Source organism: Cetorhinus maximus, chromosome 4 (genome assembly GCF_964194155.1).
Source record: "Cetorhinus maximus chromosome 4, sCetMax3.hap1.1, whole genome shotgun sequence".
Classification (NCBI taxonomy): Eukaryota; Metazoa; Chordata; class Chondrichthyes; order Lamniformes; family Cetorhinidae; genus Cetorhinus; species Cetorhinus maximus.
In genome coordinates this window covers 171,190,713-171,214,512 of record NC_135882.1, presented here as the reverse complement: position 1 = coordinate 171,214,512, position 23,800 = coordinate 171,190,713, and the positions used below count along the sequence as shown (strand labels likewise).

Below are 23,800 nucleotides of genomic sequence, written 5' to 3'. Positions count from 1 at the left end.
ATTCCTGCTCCCCCCTGGCCCACAAGCAGTGCTGGAAAGATATTGACCCACTGGATCCAGCAGCCGCCCCCTCTCTTCAGTTACCAGCTTTGCTGATACTAGGAAATCTGGCCAGCGGCCATTAAATCCAAATTGAAATTGAAATCCAGGGCATGCAGCTTACTTAAACATTATAATTACCCGCCCGTCACTCCAGAACCGATCCCTCACAGATAAATTAGGCCTATCCATGATGGGACAAGCTTTCCATATGCTCCTTTTGCCCCTTCCCTTCATGTCCGGGGAGGTCTACACCCCCTCCCAATTATCCCTTGGATACTTGTTGGCCTCACTTGGTATCATTGTTTTTGTAGGGAGGCTAAAATATGCTTATTGGAATGAAAAGAATTCGATCCAGTGTCAAGAAATAGTCTTTTGTTCGCGAAGCAACTTGACCCTCTGGAGATAAAAATAATTGAGCCTCTGAATCCATTCCTGTGATGTTTCTTTAGCAAACTTGAAGGGCTTTCTAAAGCCGAGGCGGTTTCCAATTTGTTGTTGCAGCTTGTTAAGAGGAGCCTTCAAGTTATTCGTTTCCCAGCAAAACATAGCTCCAGGCGGCAGAAGAGAGAGTGGGTCATTCCACCACTTGACATTGTTGAACATGAGCAACCAACCCACAATCCGATTGCTGTTGTAAGTAAGCTTTTTTTTTGATTCATTTACGGGAAGTGGGCTTCGCTGGCTATTGCCCATCCCTAGTTGCCCTTGAGAAAGGTGGTGGTGAGCCTCCTTCTTGAACCACTGCAGTCCCTGTGGTCTAGGTACACCCACAGTGCTGTTAGGAAGGGAGTTCCAGGATTTTGACCCAGTGACAATGAAGGAACGGCCAATATATTTCCAAGTCAGGATAATGAGTGGCTTGGAGAGGAACTTGCTGGTGGTGGTGTTCCCATGTATCTGCTGCCCTTCTCCTTCTAGGTGGGAGAAGCTACTGATTTGGAAGGTGCTGTCGAAAGAGGCTTAGCAAGTTGCTGCAGTGCATCTTGTAGATGGTACAGAGCATGGATTGCAGTGTTTCAAGAAGGCAGCTCACCACCACCTTTTCAAGGGAAGTTTGGGATGGGCAATAAATGCTGACCTAGCAGGTGATGCTCACATTCCATAACAACAGGGGTTGTACCAACCAGGAGACCTGGGAGGTTATACATATAAATCTTTGAAGGAACAGGTTGACACACCTTGGTTTTATTGCATGTTCTGACAATGATTTCATTGAGTCGTAGATTTGCATCTACACAGCATGTCACTATGTAAGATTATGATGCATTGATGTATTAATTTAACAAGTTGTTGTGGTCTGGAATATACTTCCCTACAGAGTGGCAGCAGTATCTTTCAAAAGGGAATTGGATAAATATTTGAAATGTGTGGTAACTATGTTTTTATTGAATGTGTTGTATACCTTTAAGAAGAATGTTATAAAAGAAGATCACATGATCTTGTGTAACCAATAGTAGAGTAGGGCAGGCTAACTGTAGTTACTTAGTAGTTAGTTGGATGTCAGTAGTCTGCAAGTGAGCAGCAGGAGTATGTAGATAGAGTTTGGTGTAGAAACACACATGTGAAGCTGCTGAGTACCTTGTAAATAAACAGAATGTGTTGCACCTAAGAAATGTCTGTAGAACTACTCTATCTAAAGTACCAATTCGGTCACCTTGCAAAAATCGTGACTCGTAAGTCACAACAAATTGGCAGCGAGGATAAATCAAGGGTGGAGTGGAGACCCAACAAACTTGTGACAAGGACACAACAAACTGGCGACAAGTAGAAAGAAGGAAAAAGCAAGGATAGAAAAAGATACAACGAACAAGCATCAAGAGTAAAATTATGGAGGGAACCAAAAGAAGCAAAATTGTGCTATACCTCACACGGTAATTGTAAGTAGAATTTCCAAATCATCAAAGTAATCGCCTCACAGAATGCTGCAATTTGGAAGAATTGATCCTTTCGATCTAGCCACAGACGATTGGTCTTGTTATATCAAATGCCTCGTGTTCTATTTCCAAGTGAACGACATTACAGGGGAAGAGAAGAGGCGAGCAATTCACTTATCTACAAGTGGGAATAAGCCTACAGCTTAATTCGAAGTTTGATGGCACCCAGTGCCCCAGATTCCAAACGTTTTGATGAATTGGTGGACTGGTGAAGGGTCATTACCAGCCAAAACCCTCGGTAATGATGCAATGTTTCAAGTTTAATTTAAGGAATAGAGCCCCGGGGGGAGACAGTTGCTCGTTATGTGGCAGGTTTGAAACAGTTGACAGAACATTGCAAGTTTGGTACATCTTTACGTGACATGCTCAGAGATCATTCAGTGTGCGGTGTGAATGAGGGCACGATTCAGAAGAGATTACTGACTGAAACAAATTTGGATTTTGTGAAAGACCCTAGCGATAGCACTGGCCACGGAGAGCGCAGTAAGGGATTCAAAAGCCATACGGGGGTAAATGGCGCCATCCTCCACTCTGGGTGGGAAGCTCAAGCTGAAAAGGGCACGAAGCAGGAAACAGCCACCACTAGCAGAAAAATAAAAAGAATTGACTCCGGAGCGAAAATGAGGAATAATTACAACAGAGGTGGAAAATAAGCAGACTAGTAATGGCTGTCAGTTTAAAAACGTCAAATGTTTTTATTGTCATCGAAATGGGCACATAATGAGACAGTGTAAGGAAAGAATCAGGCAGACTTTCAAACAAAAGAGAAAAACCCCCTAAGATTTACAGCAACGAAGAGCCCGAAGCAACAAATTCTGATATTTATTCATTGGGGAAAATTTTCTGCATGTTCTGCAGGATGGCGGGCGGAGGCTGGCGCAAACCCGATTGGCGCCCCAGATCGGGGGATGCGCTGCCATTTTACATGGGCGCCCACCATGACGCGCGCCCCAGAAGCACTGCCTGCTCCCTTGGCGGGCGGGGATTTCCCCGAGTGTTTCCCTACGCTCTTTCGCGCACGCACGCAAAAGAGCGCAGAGATCTCCCCGAGGCACGGAGGTTGCCTCAGGAAGATCTGTTTGACGTGTGTAAGTTCAAATAAAGGAAGGAATAAACTTTTGAAGCATGTTCCCCTCATGTGACACTGTCACATGAGCTGGGAATTGTCCAAGAATTAATGTCAAAATTTTTATTACGTTTTAAAACACTTTATGAAACCTCATCCTCCCCCGCCGAACTAACAATCTAAATGATGCGCAGTGATGTCGGGACGCACGCCTGATGTCACTGCGAGGCATTTTACGTGTCGGCGTGCGGGCCCCGCCCCCCCGCTCGCCAACCGGAGAATTCTGTCCATTATTTAATTTGAAGGTAGGGAAAACAGAACCAATTTATGTAACAGTAAAAGTGAATAAGAGGGCGAAGACATCCAAGCCAAAGGCATAAGTAGAGTTACTGTCTGTGGGAGAATAAAATACATCTACAGGTAACTAAGGGTTAAGTGGTTAAAACCATAGTGGAATACTACAACGAAGTCTCCTTGCACCAGTAGCAGACAAACCTGCGCTGTCAGCTATTGTGAAGGAAGAAAAACAAGTATCATGAACAAGCTACCAAGAGTCCTTGAAACAAAGTTAGGATGTCTGTTATCAGCACATGAGACAGGGCCTAGTCACGCTATCTGTTGTCTGTCCAGATGACTAGTCGCCAGACTCAAGGTTTTGCATAACTACTCAAGGTTCTGAGTAATTATAAGCTAAGATAGAACAATTGTATGCATGCCAAAGATAAAATTTCAATGTCATTAATTACTAAGGGTCAAGCAACTTTGTAATTTGTATGACCTCTGTTACGCACGCTTTTACTATAACTATGTGTGTACTCTGATGCTTCCTCAGAGTGCCGGCTAGCTCTGTTGTATGCTGCTGGGCTCTCCGTGATATCACGATTCAATAAAGGCTTCCGAGACAAACCACCTGGGTCTGAGTGTTCACTCCGTTTTCCGCGACACTGTCCATTACGGAAGCGAATCAACGAAGTTGCCCTTGATGGTGGTAGCAGGTGAAGGGCCAAGCCTCCTGGGGCGAAACTGGCTAAAGGAGATTAAGTTAGAATGGGCTGAAATCTTCCTGCTAAGAGCAAGTGGAATACCAGAGCTATACAACAATATGCCTCAGTCTTCAAGGCTGAACTTGGGAAGATCCAGGGGCTGCAGGCAAAGGTTCATGTGCATCCAGAGGTAACCCCGCAACTCGTGAAGGCAAGACCAGTATCTTATGCGCTGCGGGAAAGGGTCGAAACCGAACTGGACAGATTGGAGTGTCACAGCTCACTGGCGATAGTGCACTGTAATATCAGGACCCGCTGTGCCCCCAGCCATGACAAATGTGAAAAAGTTTGATCAAACCATCGGATTGCCCCAACTGTTTAATTTAGGTTAACAGAATACGAGCACCAGGTTTGTAAACTTAACAAGTAAACAACGGTGTATTGAACAAACTGTCATTAACCAGTGGCAAAAGAAAGAAATATGAACAGCTAATTTCTAGCACTATAACTTAAACTCTAGCCCCTTCTTAAATCCCGAAACGCACACACACATACAAGACACATAAAAACATGGATCTTAAGGGTGGGATAAAACAGCACCAATTCTGGAGTACAGGATTCGATGGGTTAATTTTGATCCAGGTTTTCCAAATGCCTTTCAGTTCTTTGTTGATGACACGAGATGGTCTTCCAGCTCTTTCAGTATTTAGTTCACTGGATGAGCACTTGCCTTTCAATGTCTCTAGCAGTGATTTTCCCCTTTGCCTCTTGACAGGGGTTTTCAGAGAGAGAGCAGGTTGTAGAGATATGAGAAGAAGAAAAAAAAAACAGCTAGCTATTATTGTGGAGTAACTGGAATCTTCCACACACAGGCTTTCAGGCTTGGAGCTATTCTGCTCAACTGCTTCTCACACACAACCTGATCAGGAGCCAATTAAAACATTGCCAAGCAGCTCCCTTGGTCCAGGAGCCCTTTCCGGCACCATCCTGTCTTTCATAGCACACTGTTCCAGGACTGCAACATTGTATATATCTCTCATCCTGTTCCAATGGACATGTCTTTCAACTTGCAGCCATTGTAATTCTAATCCACAGTCCAACAGGAAATAAAAAGATATGTTCCTTACAAGAAAAACTGGGCATTATACAACCTGTGCGGTCCTCAGAGTGGGCAGCGCCTATAGCCCCCCGTACCTAAACCTGACCAAAGTATCCAAATTTGTGGAGATTACAGATTGACAGTTAACAATGTGGCTAAACTGGACAGACCCCCCCCATACCAAAAATCGAAGACCTGTATGCCAAGTTGGCAGGTGGGGCAGCCTACCCGAAGCTTGATTTGAGTCACGCTTATCAGCAATTAGAGTTAGAGAAGGCTTCCTGGGAATTTGTCACGGCTAACACCTACAAAGGGTTGTACCAACATACTTGATTACCTTTGTGTCTCCTCAGCTTGTGCCATCTTCCAGAGAACAATGGAAAGGTTACTGCAGGGACTGCCCCACGTTGTAGTTTATTTAAGTGATGTTCTGGTGACGGGATTCACTGAAAAGGAGCATTTGGCCAACTTAGAAGAAGTCTTAAAACGTTTCTTGCAAGGCGGAGTACGTTTAAAAAAAAAATAGTGCATGTTCCAAGCGAGGGGGGTTATCTATCTGGGTCACCGAGTAGCTTCACAGGGCCTCCACCCCGTTGAGGAGAAAGTCAGAGCCATAAGAGAGGCACCTGCGCCAAAGAACTCCTCTTGAGCTCAAATCATTCCTAGGAATGATCAATTATTATGGGTAGTTCTTACCCAATTTGTCAACAGTGCTGGCCCCCCTGCATTCTCTACTCAAGAAGAACCAACGTTGGTCTTGGGAGGCGCCCCAGAAAGAAGATTTCACTAAGGCGAAACAATTGTTGTACTCGTCCAACCTGTTAGTACATTTTGACCAGAGGAATGAATTGGTGTTGACATGTGACACATCCCCCTGCAGATTGGGAGCAGTGCTCTCCCATCAGATAGACGATGGTAACAGAACGGCCTATAGGACATGTGTCAAGGACGCTCACCACAGCAGAAAAGGGATACTCACAGATAGAAAAAGACAGCCTGTGAGTCTGGAAATCAAATTGCAAACGCTGATGCACTTAGTCATTTGCCTTTACAAGAAAATGATGAATGTGTCCCAGTTCCACAAGAACTCATGTTATTGTTAAATTTCTTAGATCCATCGCTGGTATGTACTAGACGGATCAGAGACTGGACAAGCAGGGACCCAGTCCTATCTCAAGTACAAGAACAAGTGCTACAGGGTCGGTCACAATAGCCCGTATCTGATTAAATGAAGCCGTACTTTAACAGAAGACATGAAATAACCAGCCAGGATGGTATCTTATTGTGGGGAGCACGTGTGATAGTTCACCCAAAGGAAAGGGAGCCATTGTTAATTGAACTACACAGTGCACACCCAGGAGTTTCCCATATGAAGACCATAGCACGCAGTTATATATGGTGGCCTGGGATGGATGGAGAAATAAAAAGCTTAGTGAAGAATTGTGTGCAATGTCAGCAATTGCAAAAGTCACCTTCAATAGCTCCATTACACGCTTGGAAGTGACCAGGATGGATATGATTACACATTAACTATGTGGGATCTTTCATGGGAACAGAGTTTCTGCTCATGGTAGATGCGCACTCAAAATGGATGGACGTACATGAGGTGAAGTCACCAACGTCTTCTGCTACAATTGAGAAGCTACGTCAAAGTTTTGCCATCAACGGGCGACCAGAAGTAGTCGTATCTGATAATGGCACGGCATTTACCAGTGCTGAGTTTCAACGGCTTATTAGCCTCAATGGTACCACTCGTGTGAAAACTTCGCCTTCCCACCCTTCCTCAAACAGACTGGCTGAAAGAACAGTTCAAACATACAAGTCAAGTGTGAAAAAGGTTAACTGGAGATTCCCTAGCAACCAAGCTAGCACGCTTTCGTTTTCATTATAGGACCACCCTTCATACAACAACAGGTGTCACAGCTGCGGAGTTGTTGATGAAACGCCGTCTCAGGATGAGATTGAACTTAATGATGCTGAACTTAGCGGGGGGGGAGGTGGAAAGGAGTCAAGGATGTCAGAAAACTGGACACGGCTGGCATAGTCACGAGAGGAAATTTACCCTGGGAGAGACGGTATATGTGAAGAACTTTGGAGAAGGACCAAAGTGCTTACCGGGTGAAATAAATGCAGTGACTGGACTTCTAGCTTACCACGTGAAGGTAGAAGGCTGAGTCATACGGAGAGATGTGGATCATTTGAAGAAGAGAGAGAGACAAATCATCAAGGAATCACAACCAAGTCAACGTTTCCTGTTGAGAGAACGCAACCTAGTACAGACATATCTGAAATGCCTGTTATACCTACAGGAGTTGAGGAAACAGATCTGCAGGTGGCCGCCAAAGAACCTGATGTTCAGACAACTCCTGAAAATGAGGATCCTAACAAAGCGTCTGAGGTTGTAGAGCTGAGACATTCTACACGCATAAGGAAACCCCCAGAAAGACTGATTTTATAAATGACTTATCAGTGTAAATAATTCACTATTTTGAAAAGGTTGTAATTGTAAATGTAAAAATATGTTTCTGAGTAAAGGGGGAGGGATGTAGTAACTATGGTTTTATCTAGTGTGTAGTATCCTTTAAGAAGGATGTTAAAAAGGAAGATCACATGATCTTGTATAACCAATAGTAGAGTAGTACAGGCTAACTCTAGTTAGTTAATAGCTGGAAATCAGTAGTCTGCAAGTGAACAGCAGGAGTATGTAGATAGAGTTTGGTGTAGAAACACACATGTGTAACTGCTGAGTACCATGTAAATAAACAACGTGTTGCACCTAATACGTGTGTGCAGAACTACTCTATCTAAAGTACCAACTCGGTCACCTTGCAACAAGATTGCAAGCATGACTGACAAGTCACAACAAAATGGAAACTTTTTCAAGGGCTTTGGGGCAAAAGCAGGGCGAGTGGGACTAATTAGGTAGTTTTTTTCTCAGAGCTGGCACAGATACGATGGACCGAATAAGCTTGTCTTATCCATGTGACCTGAATGATTCCTGAGCTCCTTTACCATTTAGATCCTGAGCATTCGACCTGTCATCTTGGCTCTAAAGTTGATATTGTTGTAACATGGGTAATACAGAAATAATGGGCTACTTCAGTCTACATATAGACTGCCATTAGCCAAATCAGCAATAATGCTCTGGAGAAGGAATTCTTGGAGCGTGTATGAGATGGGTTTCTGGAGCAGTACGTTGAGGAGGGATCGGGCTTTTTGGATTTTTTAATGATTACTCATTCATGGGATGTGGGCATCGCTGGCTAGGCCAGCACTTATCGCCCATCTCTAATTGCCCTTGAGAAAGTGGTGGTGAGCTGCCTTCTTGAACTGCTGCAGTCCATGTGCAGTAGGTATACCCACAGTGCTGTCAGGGAGGGCGTTCCAGGATTTTGACCCAGTGACAGTGAAGGAACGGTGATATCTATTGCTGTGTAATGAGAAAGGGCTATTTAATAACCTTGCTGTAAAGGAGCCTTTGGGAAACAGTGACCATAACATGATAGAATTTCACATTAAGTTTGAATGCAATATAGTTCGTTCTGAAACTAGGGTCTTAAATCTGAAGAAAGGAAATTATGAAAGTACGAGGGGCAAGTTGGCTATGGTGGTGTTGTAGTTCATTCGACAAACCACCAGGAGACTCAGGTACAGGTTTCAGTTGTTTATTATTCAAGCTTGCGTAGGAAGAGAGAGCCTCGGGCAATCCAAGACCAAACTCTAAAAGGTTACAAGTGTTCACTCTTTATATACACCTTTGGTCACGTACTTATAATCTTATATAATCATATAATGTCAACTTACAATCACATGCTTCTCTGGTCTCAGTTACTCGTTTCCTGTGTGTACAAACATCAAGCATCGCTCTCACCCATGCAAGACCACCATATCTTGCTGATTGTGAAGGAGCCTGGGCCTCCTTGATTTCAACACCCTCTCCCAGGCCTTGTCCTTCATTCTACTAGCTTGTTTGTCTCATTCCTTATCCTGCCTGAAGCACACCTGCCACTCTCCAGTCCTGCTTTCTTCTCATTTTTACTAAAAGACACTTCTAACTAAAATCATTTAACCCTTTCAGTGGATTGGGAAAGTACACTAAAAGATTTGAAGGCAGATGGGCAATGGCTAGTATTTAAAGAAATACTACACTGTCTACAACAGAGATACATTCCCCTAAGGCACAAACATGCAAAGGGGAAGGTAAATCAACCATGGTTAACGAAAGAAGTTAAAGATTGCATTAGGTCAAACAAAGTGGCTTATAAGGATACCAGAAAAAATGATAAGCTTGAGGATTAGGAGCAATTTAGAACCCGGTAAAGGAGGACCAAGAAACTGATTAAGGGAAAAGAGAATATGAATTGTTATGACCACAGCCAGTGTTAATTGCTGTGCAAACCAAATCTCAGAGGGAAACTTGGCCCCTTTTGGCCATACCCTTTTTTTCAGTATCCTGAAAACAAAAAGAAACCGTGCTGATCTCAGCAGCAAGAAGTCCAGTAACACTTTTGGGAATTTTAAAAATTAAAAGTAAAAGTTTTATTAACACGAATAAAAGAAAACTTAAGCACACAAAATTCCAGTTACACAATTAAGGTTAGTCTGACAAAACATTCCCCCCACCCCCAAAAGAACTCTACTTGGTCAAACCCACAAGGAAACACCTTCCAGGCAGCACTCCCTTATAGATGCTTAACTATGAAATCCAGTAATATTACCCAAGGCAAACTGCTGTGGCTTTAATAAAGGCATACCAATTAACTTCTAACTCTCTTCCACTCTGCCATAGAAAATCAAGACCTTAGAACAAGACTGATTATTGCAGCCCAATACTTCTCTGGCTTGACTGGATGGTTGCTTCAAACTGCATCTCCTCCCAGCTCAACAGCTTAAACAGCTCCAGCTGCAGCTAACCTAAGCTCTCCACAATAACTCTAAAATACCTTTTTCCCCCCCGTTATCTCAGGTTCCATTGTTCTCACACCTCTTTGAAACTCAAATCCTTCCAAATATAAAACCTTTCATATCGCTATCTTGTATTTGCTTTCTGGTCAATAAAATATAATACCTCCACTACTTGTTTACCTATGGAACTCCTGCAAGATGCAATCAATGTTTCTAGTAACCTCTGACTCTCCTTTGATATTCAAACAAACTCAATTTACCTAAAAATGCAAATGTTAGACCTAACCTATTTGCTTGTACCTCAACTTAACACCTCTATCCTTTTCATGGTTTAACCTCCGAAGACAACTTGCCTCCTATTAATCTCTGTCCAGCTTAGTTAAATCAGACATGCACACACAGTCTTTTCCACAGTAACACAATATTTCCCAAAAATATTTTTAAAACCATCCATTTGCAAACTAGCAAGGGACATAAAGGCAGAATGTAAAAGCTTCTTTAGATATGTGAAAAAGAAAAGTTTAGTTAGGACAACTGTGGGTCCATCACAGGTGGGGACAGGAGAATTTATAGTGGAGAACAGGGAAATGGTGGACAAACTAAACAGCTACTTTGTATCTGTCTTCACAGAAGAAGATACAGAAAATCTCCCAGAAACACTAGGCAACCAAGGAACTTGTGAAACTGAGGAACTGAAAGAAGTTAGTATTAGTGAAGAGGTAGCACTTAAAAAGTTAACTGGATTGAAGGTTGATAAGTCCCCTTGACCAGATGAGCTACATCCCAGAGTGTTAAAAGAGGTGGCTGGAGAGATAATAGATGCATTGGTGGTTATCTTTCAAAATTCTATGGATTCTGGAAAGGTTCCTGCAGACTGGAAAGCCTGCAGACTGGAAAGTGTACCCCACTATTTAAGAAGAGAGGGAGAATGGAGAAGTATAGGCCTGTTGGTTTGATATCAGTAGTCGGGAAAATGTTAGAATCTATTATAAAGGACATTTAACTGGATAACTGGACATTTAGAAAAGAATGGTAAAATTGGGCAGAGTCAACATGGATTTATGAAAGGGGAATCATGCTTGAGAAGCTTGTTGGAGTTTTTTGAGAATATTACTTGTAGCATTGATAAAGGAGAACCAGTGGATGTGGTGTATGTGGATTTTCAGAAGGCGTTTGATAAGGTCCCACACAGGAGGTTAGTAAATGAAATTAGAGCGCGTGGGATTGGGGAATATATACAAGTATGGATTGAGAATTGGTTAACAGACAGAAAGCAGAAAGTAGGAATAAACGGATCATTCTCAGGATATCAGGCCATTACAAGTGGGGTACTGCAAGGATCAGTACTAAGTCCACAGCTGCTTACAATCTATTTAAATGATTTGGATGCGGGAACCAAATGCAATATTTCTAAATTTGCTAATGACAGCAAACTGGGTGGGAATGCAAGTTGTGAGGAGGATGCAAGGACACTTCAAGAGGATTTGGACAGGCCAAGTGAATGGGCTAGAACATGGCAGATGGAATATAATGTGACTAAGGGTGAAGTTATCACTTTGGTAGAAAAAAAACAGAAAGGCAGAGTATGTGTTAAATGGTGAGAGGTTGGGAAGTGCGGGTGTCCAAAAGGACCTGGGTGTCCGTGAGTCACTAAAGGTTAGCAGGTGCAGCAAGCACTTAGGAAGGCAAATGGCATGTTGGCCTTCATCGAGAGGGGATTTGAGTACATAAGTAAAGCTTTCTTGCTGCAGTTATATAGACCCTTGGAGGGACCTCACCTGGGGTTGTGTGTACAGTTTTGGTCCTCTTATCTAAGGAAGGATATACTTGCCATTGAGGGAGTGCAATAGAGGTTCACCAGATTTATCCCTGGGATGGCGGGATTGTCTTATAAAGAGATGTGGGGGTGAATGTTCGTGGATGTGGTGCCAATCAAGTGGGCTGCTTTGTCCTGGATGGTGTCAAGCTTCTCGAATGTTGTTGGAGCAGAACTCATCCAGGCAAGTGGGGAGTATTCCATCACACTCCTGACTTGTGCCTTGTAGATGGTGGACAGGCTTTGGGGAGTCAGAGGTTACCAAGGTTACCCTCGCTGCAGGGTTCCTAGTCGCTGACCTGCGCTTGTAGCCATAGTATTTATATGGCTAGTCCGGTTCAGTTTCTGGTCAATGGTAAGCTCAGGATATTGATAGTGGGGGATTCAATGCCATTGAATGTCAAGGGGCGATGGTTAGATTCTCTCATTGCCTGGCACTTGTGTGGTGTGCATTTTACTTGCCACTTGTCAGCCCAAGCCTGGATATTGTCCAGGTCTTGCTCCATTTGGACATGGACTGCTTCAGTATCTGAGGAGTCGCGAATGGTGCTGAACATTGTGCAATCATCAGCGAACATCCCCACTTCTGACCTTATGATGGAAGGAAGGTCATTGATGAAGCAGCTGAAGATGCCTAGGGATGCAGCAAGTACAGGAGCACAAGTCTTCAGTACTATTGCAGGAATATTGTCAGGGCCCAGTGCGTCAGCCATTTCTTGATGTCACATGGAGTGAATCGAATTAGCTGAAGACTGGTGAGAAAAGCAAAATACTGTGGATGCTGGAAATCTGAAGTAAAAACAGAAAATTTTGGAAAATCTCAGCAAGTCTGGCAGCATCTGTGGCGAGAGAAACAGAGTTAACGTTTCGAGTCCGTAAGAGCTCTGAAGGACTCTGAAGAAGTGACACAGACTTGAAGCATTCACTCAGTTTCTCTCTCCACAAATGCTGCCAGACCAGCTGAGATTTTCCAGAATTTTCTGTCCTGCGATGCTGGGGACATCTGGAGGAGGCCAAGATGGATCATCCACTCGGCACTTCTGGCTGAAAATTATTGCAAATGCTTCAGCCTTATCTTTGCACTGATGTGCTGGGCTCCTCCATCACTGAAGATAGGGATATTTGTGGAGTTGCCTATTTGAGTGAGTTGTATTATTGTCCACCACTGTGCATGACTGGATGTGGCAGGACCACAGAGCTTAGATCTGATCTGTTGGTTGTGGGATCGCTTAGCTCTGTCTATCACTTGCTGTTTATGCTGCTTGACATGCAAGTAGTCCTGTGTTATAGCTTCACCAGGCTGTCACCTCATTTTTAGGTAGGCCTGGTGTTGCTCCTGGCATGCCCTCCTGCACTCTTCATTGAACCAGGGTTGATCCCCTGGCTTGGTGGTAATGGTGAGTGAGGGATATGCCAGGCCATGAGGTTACAGATTGTGTTCGAGTACAATTCTGCTGCTGCTGATGGCCCACAGCGTCACATGGTTGTCCAGTCTTGAGTTGCTAGATCTGTTCATAATCTAACCCATTTAATGCACTGGTTGTGCCACAAGACAAGGTGGAGAGTATCCTCAATGTGAAGACGGGACTTCGTCTCCACAAGTACTGTGCAGTGGTCACTGCTACCGATACTGTCATAGACAGATGCATCTGCAATAGGCCGGTTGGTGAGGATGAGGTCAAGTATGTTTTTCCCCTCTTGTTTGTTCCCTCACTACCTGCCGCAGACCCAGCCTAGCAGCCATGCCCTTTAGGACTCAGCCAGCTCGGTCAATTAGTCATCCTACTGAGCCACTCTTGGTGATGGGCATTGAAGCCCCCCCCACCCAGAGTACATTCTACACCTTTGCCACCCTCGGGGCTTCCTCCAAGTGATGTTGAACATGGAGGAGTAGGGATTCATCAGCTGAGAGGGATTGGACCTACGCTTATTCTGAGACGATGACCTCTAATTCTCGATTCCCCAGCCAAGGAAAACAGCCAAATGTCTATTGATCTCATTCTTGAATATACTCAACAACTGAGCACCTACAGCCATGTTGGCTCATTCTACTCAATCGCTCTTCACAGGATAACCCTATCATCCCAGGAATTAGGCTAAAAATACAGTGTGAATGCAATTTGGCTGATTTTTCTTGATACTCAGAATGCTCTTCTTCGGCAGTCCCTCGTGTCAAGGATGACTCTTCCTTGCGGATGGCTGGATTTAAGTGAGATATCAGTGTGGGCTGTGGATTCCCAGATGGTTTATGAGCCCCATCTTAGTCTACAGGCTTTCCCACGGTGAGGAAATTGGTTGTCAGCCGATAGAGGTGGTCATGAATAGTTGGCTCGAGCAGCTGCCCTCTCCCTCTGTTCTCTCTCAGTGGCTGCTCTTGTTGACCGGAAGGTCTTGGCACCATTTTTGATGATGGATCACCATTTTGGTTGCCATCGGGCATCTCCTTCCCAGGCGTTGATGGTTTTCTAGATTCACGTTCACACCAAAATATTCCTGTCAAAGATATTGAAATATATGAAACACCTTCTCATCTCTGCTGTGCAAATTGAACGACAAAGCTGAAAAGATATGATATATCTGCATTTCAATCAATAAAATACAAGCCCATGCAACATTTTGGGCAAAATATGGGAAAAAGAATTTGAGTGCTGCTGACAAAAGAGACATGCTTTTGAATTTCCCATGCAGTATAAATTGTTTCTCCCTTTGAAATTTGGTATTCTTGCATTTGTCCTGATGAGTACAAGATGAAAAGTTTCGACAGAATGCCTCTTTTTTTTTTCAACGATACTCAGATCCTGCACTGCCATGGCAAAAAGAATTCCATATTGCACAGGAGGTTGAAACACGGAGTCAAAAGGTTCACTGGACTATCACCCTGATAGTCAGAGTGAGATCTTTTCCATTTGTGGTTGGAGGCAGCGCTCCAATTGTAGGATTCCACAATGCACCTATTACAGGACATGTAGAGTACGTTTTGATGTGTTTAAGTTATAAGTTAATTATCCTCTGCTGTTTCCTTTCCCCCTTAGATTAGATCAGATGCAGAAGACAAACCTGGTTTTGAGATAACCTACACCATTACTGGAAAAGGGGCTAATGAGCCACCTATTGGTCTGTTTGTAATCGATCCAAAGACTGGTGAATTAAACATTACAGGAGTGGTGGATCGCGAAAAAAATCCAGTGTTCAAAGTAAGTCGCAACGAATTCTCAATTTCGGAAGAAATTAAAACACGGCCCTGGTTCCACACTCTCCAGACCCTTTGAGGTTCTGATGCACGTTCTGTGAATCAAGTTTAGTCACTCATCAGTCATTCCACGTGCTTTTGCAGTTCTAGTTGCTCGGGCTGTTTAATCATAATGGAATAATTAATTTAATTTTAAATTCATAAACGCTTCCCAATTATGGGTTGGTAACACTCATATTCTTATCCTGTCGTGTGTGAATTGTTTGCAGGATCTTGAGTTTTATTAGTAATTGGATTATATTTGTTCCTCAGATTGCATTCTACAATCTGCAGTGAGTAACACGGGTGATTTATCTACAGATATTGGCCTGGATTTTTAGGATGGTGGGTTTTCCCTTCCCACCATCTGAGGAGCCGGCGGTGAAGGCACCCCCGCCTATATTGGCTGCCCCGCAGCCATTTAATGCTCCAAAGAGAGTTAATTGACTGGGGCTGGAACTCTCACCCCTCACTTGGGAGGAAGTCCTGCCTCTGAAAGCTGCCGGCCAATCTGATTGGCTGGCAGCTCTCTGGTCCCAGCAGCGCCAGTAACTGGCAGTGGGCAGGGCTGGAACTGCAAGCAGGCCCCCAGAATCTCAGTCCTGGGAGGAGTCCAGGACCAGGTAAGTGTGGCGGTCTCAGGGCGGGGAGGGGAAGATGAAACCTGGGGGGGAGCGGGTGCGGTTGGGCAGAGGGGGCTGGTGGAGGGGCCAGGAAGCACCCGCAGGGGCCACACCTTGTGTGGGTGGGGGTGTGTCACCCGATGTCGAAAGGAGGCTGTGATGGAGGAGCCCCCCGCCCCTCTCCTCCAGCTCGAGGCCTGAGCAAGGTTATTTTTTTGGACATCCCCTCCTTACTCCTGAAGTCCTCCTGCCAGCCTGAAAATTGAGGGTGGATCCTCTTTCGAGTTATCAACAGTCACAGATTGCAATTCTTTCAAGTACAATCACAGTTCTTGGTTTTCCGGGAGTGGGACATGAACCCACAACCCTCTGATTCAAAGGCGAGGGTGCTATGAACTGAGCCACAGCTGACACCTCAAATTGAGGGTGGATGGGGAACAGCCCTTAAGTGGTCATTAATTGGTCACAACCAAGGCAAGGGCAGGGGACTAGCTTAGACCTAGCCCATCCCACCGTAAAATTGTGGATAGGTCATGGGGGGGTGAGAACCCTCTGATTCCTGGGATGGCAGCACTGTCGTATGAGGAGAGATGGGGCTGACTAGGTCTGTATTCACTGGAGTTTCGAAGAATGAAAGGGGATCTCATTGAAGCGTATAAAATTCTGACAGGGGTGGACAGATTGGATACAGGGATGATGTTTCCTCTGGCTGGGCGGGGTGGGGGTCTAAAATAAGGGGTCACAGTCTCAGGAAATGGGGAAGATCCACCTGAGGAACTTCACAGCCTGCAAACCCGTCGGCGGGTAACATAAATTTCAGCCCTTTTGTGACTTCTGGCTCTGTATAGTGATTCTAAAACCATAGCAGTAGTGCCCTAATACAGTGGATGTCCCAAAGCCCTTAACAGAGGCAATAACCAGCTATTGAGGAGGGATTGACGAAATATCAAAAAGGATATTCAAAGAGGTCATTTTTTTTTTTTAGAGTCTCTTAAAGGAGAAGGGCTATGCACCTAAGCAACACGTTTAGGAAGAGTGTGAAAGCTTGGAGAAAGATCCTGACGAGATTTATTAGAATAGTTCCAAGAACGAGGGATTACAGTTACGTGGATAGACCCGAGAAGCAGGGGTTATTCTCCTTCGAGCTAAGAGGATATCTGATAAAGGTGTTCAAATTCATGAAGGGTTTACGTAGGGTAGACAAAAAGAAACTGTTCCGATGGCTGAAGAGCCAATAACCGGACTGTATAGATGGACAAAATGAGAGAGAACATTTTTACACAACTAGTGGTTGGGATTTAGAATGTGCTGCCTGATCGAGGAAAGATGTAGCGTGTTTGGATTTCCAAACAGCATTCGATATATCTATGATATATTAGCATGGATAGAGGATTGGCTAACTAACAGGGACAGGGAGACAGGATAAGTGGATCATTTTCAGGTTGGCAAACTGTAACGAATGGATTGCCACAGGGATCAGTGCTGGGGCCTCAACTGATTACAACCTGCACTAATGATTTGGAAGAAGGGACCAACTGTATTGTAACCAACTTTGCCGATGGTACAAAGTTGCACCAGGCTGATTCCTGGGATGGCAGGACTGTCGTATGAGGAGAGATGGGGCTGACTAGGCCTGTATTCATTGGAATTTCGAAGAATGAGAGGAGATCTCATTGAAACGTATAAAATTCTGATGGGGTGGACAGATTGGATGCAGGGATGATGATTCCTCTGGCTGGGCGGGGTGGGGGTCTAGAATAAGGGGTCACAGTCTCAGGAAATGGGGGAGGCCATTTAGGACTGAGATGAGGAGAAACTCCTTCACTCAGAGGGTGGTGAACCTGTGGCAATTCTCTGCCATTGAGGGTTGTGGAGGCCAAGTCACTGGATATATTTAAGAAGGAAATAGATAGATTTCTGGTCTCCAAAGGCGCCAAAGGGTATGGGGAGAGCGCAGGAGATGGTGTTGAGATAGAGGATCAGCCATGATCATATAGAATATAGTGTTGGAAAATGTGAGATTGTCCACTTTGGCAGCAAGAACAGAAAAGCAGAATATTATTTAAATGGAGAGAGACAGCACAATGCTGCAGTGCAAAGAGACCTGGGTGTCCTTGTTCATGAATCGCCAAAGTTAGCATTTAGATACAGCAAGTAATTAGGAAGACAAATGGAATGTTGGCCTTTAATGTAAAAGGGAGTATAAAAGTAGGGAAGTCTTGCTACAACTGTACAGGGTGTTGGTGAGACCACACCTAGAGTACTGTGTACAGTTTTAGTCTTCTAACTTAAGGAGGGATATCCTCGCATTGGAAGCAGTTCACAGAAGGTTCACGAGGTTGATTCCTGGGATGAAGGGGTTGTCTTATGAGGAAAGGTTGAGTAGGTCGGGCCTACACTCATTGGAGATTAGAAGAATGAGAGGTGATCTTATTGAAACATGCAAGGTTCTGAGGGGGCTTGCCAGGGGGATGCTGAAAGGTTGTTTCCCCTCATGGGGCAAATCTAGAATTAGGAGGCACAGTTTCAAAATAAGGGGTCTCCCATTTAAGACAGAGATGAAGAAAACTTCTTTCACTGAGGATGTTAGTGTTTGGAATTCTCTTCCACAGCGAGCACTGGAGGTTGGGTCAATGAACATCTTCAATGCTGAGTTAGACAGATTTTTGATCTTCGAGGGAGTCGTGGGTTATGGGGGGCAAACAGGAATGTCAAGTTAATCTGATCAGCCACGACCTCATTGACTGCCGGAGCAGGTTTGAGGGGCCGCATGGCCTACTCCTGCTCATATTTCTTATGATCTTTTGACTATATGGTAGACTTCAAAAGGGAATTGGATGAATACTTTAAAGGAGAAAATATTGCAAGATTATGGGAAAAGAGCAGGCAAGTGGGACTAGCTGCATTGCTCTTCACAAGAGCTGGATCAGGCCCAACGGGCTGAATGGCCTCCTTCTCTGCTGTACCATTCCATGATACCATGATGGAGTGGGGAGCTGTGATAGAACAAAAAGTGAAATGGGGAGTGGGGGTGGTGGGAAAGCAATGAGTGTACATTACCACAGGTTGCTGCAAGAGGTTAAGACTGTATGGCGGTACGATGGTGAATGAAAAGCCAACAGGAGTTGACGAGAATGAGGGCACTGAGAGGATGGGCCACTATGGGAGCAATGCAGCTACTGGAGTTTTAAGTATGTTATATGGTTTCTAACCCAAGGAAAGTTGCAAGCCCAGGAAGAAGATGGAAAGAAATTTGTTAACCTATAATATTGTGCCTTAGTGTGGCCTTGGGATAACCCAGAATATTTTGTAACCAATAAAAAATCTTTTGGTGGGTGTGACCAGTTCTCAAACAGCAAATGGTGAAGTGAGGTGAATAACAATTGCTTTGCTTGTGCTGGTTCAGGGAGACCTCCATCTTCAAAAGAGTATCTTAGACCCACCTGAAATGTCGGTTGGGGTTTCAGTTTAATGACACATCTGAATGTTGACACTTCCCCCAATGCAGCACTAAGGGGGCTAAGAGGGTACCCCCTTTGTACTACACTGGAGTGTTAACTTATAATTCCATGCATAAACCCTGTAGTGAGCCTTAAACCCTTGATCTCGTGACTCAGATGAGAGTGCTACCTACAATGTCAAGCAGGGATCTGAAATAGTCAAGTCTGACACTGAGTCATTCAGTGGCACCAGGAGCAAAAGAAAGAAGGACTTGCATTTATATAGTGCCTTTCACAACCTTGGGGCATCCCAAAGTGTTTTACAGGCAATGAAGTACTTCTGAAGCATAGTCTCTGTAGGAAATGTGGCAGCCAATTTACACACAACCAGCTCCTACAAACAGTAATGTGATTTTTAAAAAATTCTTTCATGGGATGTGGGTGTCACCGGAAAGGCCAGCATTTGTTGCCCATCCCTAATTACCCTTGAACTGAGTAGCTTCCTAGGTCATTTCAGAGGGTAGTTAAGATGTGGGACTGGAGTCACATGTAGGCCAGACCAGGTAAGGATGACAGATTTCCCTCCCTAAAGGACGTTCGTGAACCCGATGGGTTTTGAAACAACAGCTACAGTGGTGGCATTTGAACCCATGTCCCCAGAGCCTGTATCTGGATGATTAGCCCAGGGACATTACCACTATGCCACTGTCTGCCTCAGATGATCGGATGATCTGTTTTTGTGATGTTGATTGAGGGATAGATGTTGTCCAGGTCGCCAGAGATAACTCCCCTGCTATTATTCGAAACAGTGATGGAACCTTTTGCAATCACCTGAGAGGGGAGACGGGGCCTCGCTTTAACATCTCCTCTGAAAAGCAGCACCCCCTCAGCACTGCACTGGATTGTCAACTTTTACTCAAGTCTCTGAAGTAGGATTTGAACCCACAACCTTCTGACTCAGGAGGCTGGAGTGCCACCCACTGTGAATGAAGGGTTGGAGGTAGATGATGTTGCAGGGATGGAAATAGGCCGCCTTGGTGATGGTCAAGGTGCAAAGTTTGAGTCAAACTGGCTGCACTCCACCTGAGTGGTGGGGAAGATGGCTGCGTAGTGGTAATGTCACTGGACTAATAAAGGAGAGGTCCAAGTCAATGCTCTGGGGGCATAGGTTCTCATCCCACCACAGCAGCTAATGAAATTTAAATTCAATTAACTAATCAAATCTGAAAGCAAATAAAAATTAGTCTCAATGTTGACGACGAAACTATCATCAATTATTGTAAAAACCCATCTGGTTCACTAATGTGAAGGAAATCTGCTGTCTTTACCTGGTCTGGCCTACATGTGACTCCAGACCCACAGCAGCGTGGATGACCCTTAACCGTCCCCTGAAGTGGCCTCACAAGCCACTCACTTCAAGGGCAATTAGGGATGGGCAACAAATTGCTGGCCTTGCCAGCGATGCCCACATCCCAAGAAAGAATAAAGAAACAAAACTCAGAAAGGGGTCAGAATTGGGATAGGGGGCAATGATAGCAGGAGATGTACAGGGTGGCTTTCATCTTGTCAAGCTTCAGAAAGTTCATCGGTTGCCCCTGGCTTGATGTGGGGCAGCCAAGGAGGCTGATGGTAGAGGGGTAGATCTTAGTGTCATCAGCACGCTCATGAATCATGTCACCAAAGAGTAAGAGAAGAGAGAAGACAGAAAGGTAAAAATCTTGGGGCAGGCTTGAGGTGACTGTGTAGAAGGGGAAGGGAAACCATTGCAGGAGATTACAACCAACTTTCCTGATATTTGTCAACATGCTGATATGAAATAATATGCCTATGATTTCTTATAAGTTTCTACAATGATTTGCCTTAGTGAATTTATTTCAATGTTTTCAGCTTATAGGTCAAGCCTATGACCAGCATGGATTAAAAATGGAAAATCCAATAGAGCTCATAGTTCGTGTTCTAGATATAAATGATAATCGTCCAGTTTTCACAAAATCAATCTTTACCTCGAGTGTTGAAGAGCTGAGTCCACTTGGTAAGTTTTTTGATACTTCCCTTTTTACATACAAACATACATACAAACAAGGAGCAGGAGTAGTCCACTCCCCTCTCAGATCCCATCCATTGTGGCAGCATTGACCCACCATAATTGCATGTACCTTCACATGGTGTGGCTGTTTCTGGGCATTCAGTCAGTCAAGTGAAAGAAACAGCGGCAACATTCCTAAACTTGCTTTCCGACCGCTCAGAATTCCAGTTATCTGATTCCGCCTATTGATCACCTTCCACCTCCAGCCCTCCTGTTGTCTTCTTTGTGTCTGGCCACATGGCTTCTGTACTTTAACTTCCTTCCTGTAGGTATTGCTTCCAGGTCAAGGGTTGCCAGGTCTCATGGACCAATATTTCTTATTACCTAAAAATTATAATTAATCCCTTTGTAAGTGATACAAACACTTAAAAGCCCTTTTCAAACATTTTTAGGAACAATTAGGTTCACCAAACGTTTTAAAGTAATTATAAATGCCCTAATGGGTTTTTAATGAAAGGTTATTGACTCAAAATACTACCTCTAGGCTGAATCATCCCAAATTTGCTCTAAGTGCGGTAGTGGGCAAGGAAAAGAACGTTTGACCCCGCCGGCCACATTGGCGGCTTTTCTCCCATATCATCCCAATCCCGCTTCATTAATGATGCATTCCTGGGAACACGTCATTTCGTTGGCAGGCGGGCTCCAATTCGCCCGCCACGCCATCACCTCACCGCTTCTTCATGCCAGGTGCCATATTTAAAGTGCGGCTGCACATCTCTCAGTGCTTCCAGCCCAGGGGGGCAAAGAAGACACAGCCCCGAAAGGCAAGACTGCAGCCTCCCAGTTTAGTGACGCGTCCCTCGAGGGCCCTTTGGACGCCATGGAGGCCTACCATGATGTCCTCTATCCCTTCTCTGGCCGCAGGAGGGGCAGCAGCATTACCGCTCAGGTTTGGTAGGCGATGGCTGTGGTGATCAGTGCCAATGCTGCACAAATGAGGTCGGCCATCCAATGGAGATAGAGGATGAATGATCTCATCCCTGCAGCCAGGGTAAGGCAACCATCTCATCACTTTAAACTCACGCACTCACAAGCCCATCACACATTCACTGGCATCTCACTCACTGCCAGCTCAAGGGACATCACCACCCACTCTCTCACACACACACACCCTCACATCTCCATCTGGCCTCATCTCCTCTGGAGTCTGCCTCCTCCGCCCCCACCATCTTAAGGCCAGTTCCATGGATCAATTTGGGGGTCCCCACACACACACACACACCCTGGTATACTCCCCTTCCCCAGTACAGCCCTCGTCCTTGCAGCCTCTTCCCTTGCCTGAGGCCACTTACCCCCCTTCCCTAGGCAAGCCCTGGCCCTGCAGCCATTGAAAAGCCACCCGCACCTTACTTCTGGTCTGGTAGGTAGAGACCTGCCCACGAGCCCCCCTATAAGTGATGTGGTGCTGCCTGTGAAGCCTGGCGCTGATGACTGCGAGTGCTGCCCGAAGCAAGGTAGGTAAACAAACCTCGAAGTCCTGAGTGAAGTGCAGCTCACCAGGTGCACGTCGCTTATGTGCAGTTGTGATACACATCAACGTGCAATCACGCCAAAGTGCTCGGATGATCCAGAGCAGGGGGATCATTCCAGTGAGCTGGGCTTACAATGGTATGCAGATGTATGTACCATCTACAAGACGCACTGCAGGAATTCATCAAGGCTCCTTCGATAGCCCCTTCCAAACCCACGACCACTACCATCTAGAAGGACAAGGGGAGCAGATAGATGGGAACACCACCACCTGGAAGTTCCCCTCCAAGTCACTCACCATCCTGACTTGGAAATATATCGCCGTTCCTTCACTGTCGCCGGGTCAAAATCCTGGAATTTCCTCCCTAACAGCACTGTGGGTGTACCTACACCACATGGACTGCAGCGGTTCAAGAAGGCAGCTCACCACCACCTTCTCAAGGGCAACTAGGGATGGGCAATAAATGCTGGCCCAGCCAGCGATGCCCACATCCCGTGAATGAATTAAAAAAAAGAATCTCTGCTTGAACTCTTTCCAAGACCAGCATATCCTTCCAGCGGTGCAGTGCCCAGAACTGAATGCGGGGGGGAAAACATTTCTCTATCTGCAGAGTTTTACTTGGACTAATGCATTCCCTGTTTAAAAATCTCCATTGTTACCTTCCTTCTAGGCACTTTTACATTACAGCTAACTGCAACAGATGCAGACACAGGAACGAATGCTCAGATTTATTACAGAATCATAACAGCAGATATTAGGCGTACATTTGTTGCAACAGGAAATGGAGAAATCAAAGTCCTGAATCCTAATCTTGACCGGGAGGTGAGTGAAAAATAGTTTGCATGGGTGAGTTACCATTATATATCAGAGTCACAGGGAGTAACATATTGGATTTTGCCATCAAACTGTTGGTATCATTTGCAATGGTACCCTTGTAGATGCTGAGAGGTTGTTTCCCCTCGTGGGGGAACCTAGAACTAGGGGGGCACAGTTTAAAAATAAGGCGTCTCCCACTTAAGACCGAGATGAGGAGGAATTTCCTCTCTGAGGGTCATTAGTGTCCGGAATTCTCTTCCCCAGAGAACAGTGGAGGCTGGGACATTGAT

General features: G+C 45.0%; 1 protein-coding gene across 5 annotated transcripts in view; it reads left to right on the top strand.

The window, feature by feature from the left end:
* LOC144680035 (desmoglein-2-like) overlaps positions 1 to 23,800 on the top strand; it is a 78,318-nt gene that overhangs the window by 19,935 nt on the left and 34,583 nt on the right. For all 5 annotated transcript variants that reach the window (XM_078541137.1, XM_078541136.1, XM_078541135.1 and 2 more), the window contains exons 4-7: positions 544 to 675; positions 14,878 to 15,039; positions 21,025 to 21,169; positions 23,365 to 23,516. In XM_078541137.1, the coding sequence (XP_078397263.1) occupies positions 544 to 675; positions 14,878 to 15,039; positions 21,025 to 21,169; positions 23,365 to 23,516 (591 nt within the window). The remainder of the gene's footprint in view (positions 1 to 543; positions 676 to 14,877; positions 15,040 to 21,024; positions 21,170 to 23,364; positions 23,517 to 23,800) is intronic.